Here is a 10,428-nt window from a genome sequence, read left to right on the forward strand (position 1 = left end):
GCTCTTTCTTTTTCAAGTCCATCACCTTTAAATTAATAATAATCGCGTATTTGTGCGATTTTCCTTTATTAAATTATTTCCTCGTGCCCCTCAGGCTGCCCGGGGGTTGCCCCTGGCAACGCACGCGCGTCATCGTTGGAGGGTGGGGGGATTTCTCCTTCGTGTTCAGAATGCAAAAAAAAATACACGCGACGCTGAGGTAAATTCATCAAATTGTCATGTCCTCTTCTCTCCCCCCTCACCCCAATGTGTGCACTTACTGCTATAGGGTCGGTATATACTCATTTTATAGCGATTCCCTCGTTTTATTGTAGCGCGGGGGGGGGGGGGGTAGTGGGGGGGGTAGCGGGCCAGTCCACAGCCTCAGCCGGCTGGGCAATCAAGGCGAGGCCGGGTCTCTGCACGGGACTAGGCCTCACCACGGCAATCTGTCAGGTTAGTAGTTTGTGCTATAGAGTCGATATATACTGCTATAGAGTCAGCATGTACTACTGTAATCATAGCAGGCACCGCCACAGTATGCACTGCTGTAATCATAGCAGACACCACCACAGTATGCACTGCTGTAATCATAGCAGACACCACCACAGTATGCACTGCTGTAATCATAGCAGGTACCACCATAGTCGGTATGCACTGCTGTAATCATAGTAGGCACCACAGTCGGTATGCACTGCTGTAGTGAAAGCAGGTACCACCACAGTCAGTATCCACTGCTGTAGCAATATCAGGATACCATCCTAGTCGGTATGCATTGCTGTAGTCATAGCAGGTACCACCACAGGCAGTATGCACTGCTGGAATCATAGCAGCTACCACCACAGTCAGTATGCACTGCTGTAATCATAGCAGATACCACCACAGTTGGTATGTACTGGTTGAGTGATAGTAGATACTGCTATCGAGTTGGTAGGTACTGCTACTGTATATAGAGTTATGAAATACTAAAACAGTCAGTATATACCACTACGGTCAGTAAATACTGCTAAAGTCAGTAAATACTACTATAAAGTGAGTAGCTACTACTGGCTCAGCAGATACTATTGTACAATCAGTAGATACAACTACAGAGTCAATAGGCACTACTTATTCTAGATTTGAAGCTTTCCTGACTGCAAGGATCCATACTCTTTGGTTCTATTCGGTAAAGTCACGAGGCAATTCAGATCTAAAAACACAGACACAATTTCAACCGAGAAGATGGTTTCAAATTAAGCAACCATTGGAAAGATGTTCTAAATCGAACCAAACATTAAACTAATTTTCAATGGTACAGTATATTTTTTCAAGAAGTGGTACCCCAAACTTTCGCAGCTTCTTAAAATTCCCTTTTCACACCACCAGCATGTGGACTCTACCTTGCCCCCTCGCCAGCCTGCACATGTTCACCCCCTCCCCACCTTTCATCATGCTAAGTCCGCCTATTAAATGCATAGGGCGGTCAGTGGCACCGTGATGCGGCCCTGTGGCACAACTGCGTGCTCACCCAAAACGCCGTGTCTCTGGGTGATGGTCGTACCCTGCTTTCATCGTGTGCCTTCCAGGAGGGAGAGTTCACCGTTCATGAACCTCCCAGGCCTCCACATATCTGCAACCTGTGACCAATAGGCGTACGACATCTACAGCCCTGCCGAGGACGGAGGTTTGAAGTCCCCAAGGCACGAATTATTTCTGGAAGGTGAAATTCTTGGGCGTTGGACGTCTACAGTACCGCCAAGGACAGAGACTATGAGTCTCACAGGCATTCACGCTGCTGCAACTCGTGACAGACGCGTTCTCACTCATCAGAGCCCAGGGGTCAGAGGCTGCACGCTGCTCCTACATCAGAGCTCAGGAGTGTGAGACCGTAACCTGCTCTGGCACGAGGCCCCGGAGGAGTTTCCAGAGTCGAGACCCCCAATATGCGGTGGTGGTGACTTTTCTGGGGAGACGCGAGTAGGTTGATTGTTTAGTTGTGTTTTGTTACATTTTCATTCGTAAGAGTCCAGTGATTCTTCATGTCGATCGGGCTGCGCTGAGCGGTGGCTGTGCGCTGGCAGCTCGGGTGGGCTGGACTGCTTCACGAGCGGTTGAAAAGAGGTTCTGTTGGACGCTGATGGACCCAACACTATGACAGGGGGCTGGGTGATCGGTGGGCCAAAAGAAGTTCGAGAAATATACTGCTCTAGACATCCTCGTGAAGGCCATTCCACCAGCAATGGCGTGGGCAAGGAACTGCATGGTCCAATCTTTGACTTACATCTGCGCACTGTGCTGCTTTCCGCGCAGGAGACAACTTGGCAGGCATTCCTTCGAACAGATGACCAAGGTGGGTACGTTCAACTACGTGTTTCCTCTTCGCCGGTTGCACCATAAATTACTCGGCGTATCTTTACTGTTTCGACACACAAGTCGACGCACACTGAAGACGCAAGCCGACCGACAGAGAGTGCTGCCTTCTCACAAGGTAAGCGTTTGCAGCACAGGTGAATGATTGTATTGCTTTTGAAGAGAAGCACTAACACTATTAAGCAGTGACTTGTCAAGGTCTCCGATAAAATCGCACCTCGCAATCGCTTCCTTTTCCTCGACGAACCAAGCTGTTTCACAGCCGACAGCCTCCTCGGTGCGTTCTTAAAGCAGCCTCCTGATTCTTCCTCATGGCGGGCTGTCATTGTTCCCGTTTTTACGCGTTACAATGTACAATACCATTATAATATGCAGCCCTTCATGGCATATTTGCCGCTATGTTTGATTATATATGTTATATCTCCGACTATATTTAAAAACTTTATGTAAGAAATCCTCAATTATCGGCAAAATTGAATACCGTATTTGATATGTCCTGAATTATTGACAACATTAAACTGTGCAGTGTACTGGTAGTGAACATGTTCAATTATCAAACGTGCAAATGCAACAAAAAGTTCAATCTAAAGTGATTATCGGTCGAACATAGTTTAAGAAAAAAGTAAAATTAAAAAAGAATTTGAAAAATCAGAAAGTAGCAGGAATTAAAAGTTGGAGCAGTGCGATGGAAGAAGCAGAGAGGTGAGTATTGTGACCTGCAGCATGGTGGTTGAACACAGTTAAGATTAGTTGTAACAGTCTGTTAGACTCAGTCCTCATCACATGAGTTGGAATGAGTGATATATACCGAAACATTTGCAAAAGTTGCTAATGCGACCATAAGCACATTGATAACCCATCAACGCATTGTTTGTTCAGCTCTGTAACTTGAAGAGAAGCGCAGGCATTGTGACGATGAACTCCAGCGCAGCTCCCAATGGTACCGGTCCCTGCTCAATGGACGACTCCTACAAGTACCCCATCTACTCGGCCATCTACGGCATCGTCTGCATCATCGGGATGATGGGCAACGCCATCGCGCTCTACGTCTTCCTGTGCCTCACGCGGACCAAGAGTGCCAGCACCATCTACCTCATCAACCTGGCCCTCGCCGACATGTTCTTCGTGCTGACGCTGCCGCTGCGCGTCGTCTACTACGTGCGCGACGGCGACTGGCCATTCGGGGACGCGATGTGCCGCATCAGCTCGTTCACCTTCTACGCCAACCTGTACAGCAGCATCTTCTTCCTCACCGGCCTCAGCGTGACACGTTACCTGGCCGTGGTTCACCCCGTGCGCTCGCTCAAGGCCGTCACGGCGCGGCGCGCGGTCATCGCCTGTGTGTCCATCTGGGTCTTCGTGACCCTGGTCACCTCCCCGTTCCTTCTCAGCGGCCAGCACGTCTTATCAAGCGGGAGGATCCTGTGCTTCGAGAGCTCGGGCAGCAGCCTGAAAATGATTTTTGCCATGAACTACCTCGCCCTGCTGGTTGGAGTCCTCATCCCGTTCGCGATCATTGTCGTCTGCTACGCGGCCATCGCCCGGACGCTGATGAAGACCCCGGAAGGCCAGCGCAGGGACTCGAACGTGCGGAAGCGCGCGGTGCGCATGATCGTGCTGGTGCTCACGGTGTTCGTGGTCTGCTTCATCCCGTACCACGTGCAGCGCACGCTGCTGCTCCACCAGCTCATCAACCGCCACAGCAGCTGCGATACGAAGCTCTACCTGCAGAAGTCGGTGGTGGCCACCGTCTGCTTCGCCGCCTTCAACAGCTGCCTCGACCCGCTCATCTACTTCTTCGTCGGCGAGAAATTCCGCGACCGGTTCATGAGCGCCGTGCGGAGGTATGGACGAGATTTGAGCTTGCTAGGTTTTTCGAGGTGGCGCCTTGCACAGCTCTCTCCAATGTGTTTTCAGGGTTTTTTTTCCTTCGGCATAGTGCCCTGATGTTTCACCCCACGTGCCGAGAGCTGCTTCAGGAACCGAGTATCCAGTTTCAGTTTTAGTTGATGGGAGTGGGCCAAAAGTGGACGGGGCCTTGAATGCTGCTGTAAACATGACCTTAAAAGTGGTGGAATAGGGGTCATTTTGGGACAATTGGTGCCCCCCCTACCTGGTGCTTTATTATTATTATTATATACCATAGAACAGCGGTCCAACCTTTTTGGCACCAGAAACTGGTTTCTTAAAAGACAATTTTCTCCAGCGACGTTTGTTTTTTGCTCATTTTGGCTACTAGGGTTAGCTTGTGGGCTTACCAAAATTGTTACTGAGACAAGTTTGCAGTGCGGGAAAGAGGCGCGGATGGAAGTGGTAAATAATAAAACAATGGGCGGGCCACGCGCGGACTCACCGCTCACCTTCTGTTGTGCGGCCCGGTTCCTAACAGGCCACGGACCAGGTCCGCGGCCCGGGAGTTGGGGACCCCTGCCATAGAACACACGTTGAATATTTTATTATTATTAATGTTTGAAAATTTTAAAAAAATGGGACTGCCCCCCTCTTCATAACCGCCTCTAAGGAAAGTTAACCCAACGGTTAGTCAGCTATCATGTAGCGGAACCCTGCAAAAACACACACATCAAGTACCTATTGAGAAGATGGTGTGGCCAAGACAAATCCGCTAACCACCTTTGTATTCCCAGTGTTCATATTTAAACATTGCACTGGGTACTCATGTAAGGCTAGGTAGACCCAGGGAGGGAGTCCCAGGACCTCTTCTGATTTCGCTCGCCACTGATGTTGGCCGTGGCGGTGAATCGAACTCGGGGTGCCAGGTTCATAGTGGTAGGTTGTGTGTGTGTCATCTTGGGTGAAAGGGATGGAAGTGGAGTGTCGGTGGTGGTGGCACCACGGTGGAGAAATGTCAACTGCCTCGCCTAGTATGCAGGAAGTCGTTGAGTTCGATCTCGACCCTGACGCCTGTATACTTGAAGTTTGCGGTGTCTCTTACCCCGTGGTCGCATGGATTTTTTTCTGGGTCCTCCGGTTTTCTCCCTTCACATTTTAGAAACATGCGTTTATGTGTATTTGGCTGCTATACATTGCCACAAGGTAGGCCAACTTCCTAGAGCTTTCATTTGTGACCAGATCGCCTCTGCAAAATAGCTATGTAGCTCAGTGGGCCTTACCTGTTAAGAATAAATTTAGTTTAGTTTAGTTCTGAGCAGGACGTGATCTTCATGTTGGTCCGATTGCGTGTGACTCAGCACCCATGCTCGTATAATGAATGTCCTGTCCCTCTCGTTCTCTGCAATTCCCTTCTTTTATTATTCCCGGAAGGGCAAATTGCACTCGGGCCTAGGCGATTGGCAAATATTTAACTCAGCATTACGCTTCCTTCTGGGAAATGTTGACATAGCAGCAGCAATCGTGCAGAGTTTGTCAACCGAGTTTAATTTATTACATTACCTGGTTTGAGTGCATAACAGATTGTCTGTTGGTTTGTTTTGTTTGTTTACTTCTTCCCCCACCCTCAATGTATTTGAATTGTGCTATCGGCATTACACCACGAGACTAAACATCCATTCTAAGTATCGCAGAGTAGTTCACTCTGCGTGAGAGAATTGCTGCAAAAAGGAAAACATTTAAAAAAAGGTTCATAAAACTGTCGAGGTTTTTTCAACGGTTTTACTTCACTTGATTCCTCTGTTTGCCTGGGTCAAATCTTGTAATCAAAATTTCGTCCACTTCCCGTTGTCTAATCCATTCCACATTTTGCACACGTACTCAGATCCGGTGACAATGCATGTCTGTATCGAAATCGGCATCAATTAATTCGCTACTTTCAAGCAATTTACATTTTGTATGGGTGCCTTATTTATATATATTTGTGTAGTTCAAAAACGTGCGCGGTACCTAAACTGTGGAATCGGCTCGCATAAAACGCAGGCGCCACGTGTCTCAGGCGCCATTGGCGTACTTCTCGACCGTGAGCTAAACGAAGTTGTTGATAAAACCGTTGCTTAAAAAAAACTTTTTTAAACGAGCTTATTTGGGGGTTAGATTGTGTGAATATAAACGTGTCGTTAAACCCGCCACCACCCGACATAGCCACTAAGTAAGGTTTGTCAGGTCAACAAAACGTGACGAAAGAAATATGACAAACCGCCACTAAAAAAAACCCACTGGTATTCTGAAGGGCAATTCTGGAATTCAGAATCCAACGCTGCAGTAGTCACTATGTAGTTACAGGACACTGCAGTAGTCACTGTGTAGTTACAGGACGCTGCAGTAGTCACTGTGTAGTTACAGGACGCTGCAGTAGTCACTGTATAGTTACAGGACACTGCAGTAGTCACTGTGTAGTTACAGGACACTGCAGTAGTCACTGTATAGTTACAGGACACTGCAGTAGTCACTGTATAGTTACAGGACACTGCAGTAGTCACTGTATAGCTACAGGACACTGCAGTAGTCACTGTATAGCTACAGGACGCTGCAGTAGTCACTGTGTAGTTACAGGACACTGCAGTAGTCACTGTATAGCTACAGGACGCTGCAGTAGTCACTGTATAGTTACAGGACGCTGCAGTAGTCACTGTGTAGTTACAGGACACTGCAGTAGTCACTGTATAGTTACAGGACGCTGCAGTAGTCACTGTGTAGTTACAGGACGCTGCAGTAGTCACTGTGTAGTTACAGGACGCTGCAGTAGTCACTGTATAGTTACAGGACGCTGCAGTAGTTACTGTGTAGTTACAGGACGCTGCAGTAGTCACTGTATAGTTACAGGACGCTGCAGTAGTCACTGTGTAGTTACAGGACACTGCAGTAGTCACTGTAGTTACAGGACACTGCAGTAGTCACTGTGTAGTTACAGGACACTGCAGTAGTCACTGTAGTTACAGGACACTGCAGTAGTCACTGTGTAGTTACAGGACACTGCAGTAGTCACTGTAGTTACAGGACGCTGCAGTAGTCACTGTGTAGTTACAGGACACTGCAGTAGTCACTGTGTAGTTACAGGACACTGCAGTAGTCACTGCGTAGTTACAGGACACTGCAGTAGTCACTGCGTAGTTACAGGACACTGCAGTAGTCACTGTGTAGTTACAGGATGCTGCAGTAGTCACTGTGTAGTTATAGGATGCTGCAGTAGTCACTGTGTAGTTAGAGGACACTGCAGTAGTCACTGTGTAGTTACAGGACACTGCAGTAGTCACTGTGTAGTTACAGGACACTGCAGTAGTCACTGTGTAGTTACTGGACACTGCAGTAGTCACTGTGTAGTTACATGACGCTGCAGTAGTCACTGTGTAGTTACAGGACGCTGCAGTAGTCACTGTGTAGTTACAGGACGCTGCAGTAGTCACTGTGTAGTTACAGGACGCTGCAGTAGTCACTGTGTAGTTACAGGACGCTGCAGTAGTCACTGTGTAGTTACAGGACACTGCAGTAGTCACTGCGTAGCTACAGGACGCTGCAGTAGTCACTGTATAGTTACTGGACACTGCAGTAGTCACTGTGTAGTTACATGACGCTGCAGTAGTCACTGTGTAGTTACAGGACACTGCAGTAGTCACTGTGTAGTTACAGGACACTGCAGTAGTCACTGTGTAGTTACTGGACACTGCAGTAGTCACTGTGTAGTTACATGACGCTGCAGTAGTCACTGTGTAGTTACAGGACGCTGCAGTAGTCACTGTGTAGTTACAGGACGCTGCAGTAGTCACTGTGTAGTTACAGGACGCTGCAGTAGTCACTGTAGTTACAGGACACTGCAGTAGTCACTGTGTAGTTACAGGACGCTGCAGTAGTCACTGCGTAGCTACAGGACGCTGCAGTAGTCACTGTGTAGTTACAGGACACTGCAGTAGTCACTGCGTAGCTACAGGACGCTGCAGTAGTCACTGTATAGTTACAGTACACTGCAGTAGTCACTGTGTAGTTACAGGACGCTGCATTAGTCACTGTGTAGTTACAGGACACTGCAGTAGTCACTGTGTAGTTACAGGACGCTGCAGTAGTCACTGTGTAGTTACAGGACACTGCAGTAGTCACTGTGTAGTTACAGGACACTGCAGTAGTCACTGTAGTTACAGGACGCTGCAGTAGTCACTGTGTAGTTACAGGACACTGCAGTAGTCATTGTGTAGTTACAGGACGCTGCAGTAGTCACTGTGTAGTTACAGGACACTGCAGTAGTCACTGCGTAGTTACAGGACACTGCAGTAGTCACTGTATAGTTACAGGACGCTGCATTAGTCACTATGTAGTTACAGGACACTGCAGTAGTCACTGTGTAGTTACAGGACGCTGCAGTAGTCACTGTGTAGTTACAGGACACTGCAGTAGTCACTGTGTAGTTACAGGCAACTGCAGTAGTCACTGTGTAGTTACAGGACGCTGCAGTAGTGACGCCACTCAACTGGGGGCTGCTTGGATAGCTCATCAGATAAATAAATATTCTGATGTTAGCGTGCAGCGTGGAGACGCGGCAGCTATATCAACAAGCCAAATAACAACTCGACACAGAGGGGAAAAAATAACACGGATAATCGGCGAATCTTAGCCCCTTCGTGTTATGCGTTCCAACGAAGGCAGTGTTGTTGACGAATGTGTTGAAGTTATTTGTGTATCGTGCTTCTAAATCACTGCCAACGCAGCATCTCCAACTAATTTGTTCAGCAAAAAGCCTACGCTCACTTTGCACGCCGTTCTCTGCTCGAGCCTCTAGAGTGCGATGTTACTTTTTTGGAGTTCTGCCCCGAAACGCAGGATCAATATGTATCCGCCCACGTTAATACGAGGCCAATGAATCTTATTTTTTTTTATTATTACCAGATTTTGATATGCCCGGCCAGGCGGCTCAGTGGCTCGTAATTGGAATGTCGCAAGTTGAAATCCTGCTTGGAGTCGACTCGGCCCATCATCCCACCGGGGTCGATACATCCAAGTATCGCGTCGTGGGAAAGTCAACATGATTGACCCATCGATAGACTCGCCCCCGCCCCACCACTACCCTAGCAATGTGGAATTCCCACCGCTGGCACAGGACCGTAATATGAGAGATGCGCGCTGCCTCAATGCTTACGTGCGCAGGACCTAACTTTGATATCCTACGATGATGTTGATGATGCCCTCGCCGTGACCTCTCTTGCTTGTGTTGCCGATGGATGAACGGATGGATGGGGGTGTCCCTCGCATGCTCACGCGTGGAGAAATGTCCCCCCTCTGAACCAACCAGGCGCTCGCGAATCAGCTCCGCCACCAGCTCCGTCCGCTCCAAAGAGCCCCTCTCCAGAAGCACGGCCAGGGACGCCGCCAAGCTTCACATGCAGACACTCGAGGGCGATCCTTTGCAGGAGAAGGAGGACCCACAAGAGGAGACTGACGATCGACAGACGTCTGAGTGAGACTCCGCACCCGGCCAGGGTTCAGCGACTGGATACCCAGCGCTGGCTGGGGAAACGATAGATACGAATGATTGCGTTTTACCGCATCGATATCAGGCGTGCGTCGATTGTTGCACCTTTCAGCTTTGATCAATCCGCTGCTGGATGAAGGCGCTCCCCAAGCCATCCTGCTATGTTATAATCTCGGCATCCTATCCACATAACACATGCACAGGAGCTGGTTTCATCGCTCCATCTCCTCGGCGAACCTAGCACATACGAGCATATACGTAACAATTGCCGTCTTAATGCTGAATCCTTGACTGTTTTTCATATTGAACTCAATAAATATGGGTCGCTGTTTTGTATTGCTTGTACGAAGGTTTACTGTTGTACACATGCATGTGTGCAGTCTGTCTTGTCAATCTCTGGATGATTGCCTCCCCCATGCCGTTCAGGTCGTTTAACCATACTTCACCACGCTGGTCAGTGCAGGTTGGTGACAGCGGTGAGCATCAACGTGGGAGCAGGAATTGGTGAATGGGGTTGTGCCCAGGACCAGTTCTGATATCACTCACCACTGACCTTAGCCGTGGCCGGGAATTGAATTCGGGTCGCTGATTTCACGATGCACCTCACCAACCATTGCGCCATTCCACTCTATCACGCAAGCATCATCCACGAATTTGACGCAATTTAGCAAACGTTCACGTCGCAACCTTCTATAGCAAAAAAATCTATAAAATCGGCACGCGAAATGAGA

At 48.6% G+C, this 10,428-nt stretch overlaps 1 protein-coding gene across 1 annotated transcript; it reads left to right on the top strand.

The window, feature by feature from the left end:
• Positions 1 to 865: 865 nt before the first annotated feature.
• LOC116954459 (cysteinyl leukotriene receptor 1-like) lies at positions 866 to 10,033 on the top strand. Its single transcript, XM_032974991.2, has 3 exons — positions 866 to 2,446; positions 3,208 to 4,172; positions 9,518 to 10,033. The coding sequence occupies exons 1-3, from the start codon at positions 2,198 to 2,200 to the stop codon at positions 9,684 to 9,686; spliced, it is 1,383 nt and encodes a 460-aa protein (XP_032830882.1). The 5' UTR covers positions 866 to 2,197; the 3' UTR covers positions 9,687 to 10,033.
• Positions 10,034 to 10,428: the final 395 nt, after the last annotated feature.

Source organism: Petromyzon marinus, chromosome 55 (assembly GCF_048934315.1).
Source record: "Petromyzon marinus isolate PM22_M1 ecotype Great Lakes invasive population chromosome 55, UKy_Petmar_22M1.pri1.0, whole genome shotgun sequence".
Lineage (NCBI taxonomy): Eukaryota > Metazoa > Chordata > Hyperoartia > Petromyzontiformes > Petromyzontidae > Petromyzon > Petromyzon marinus.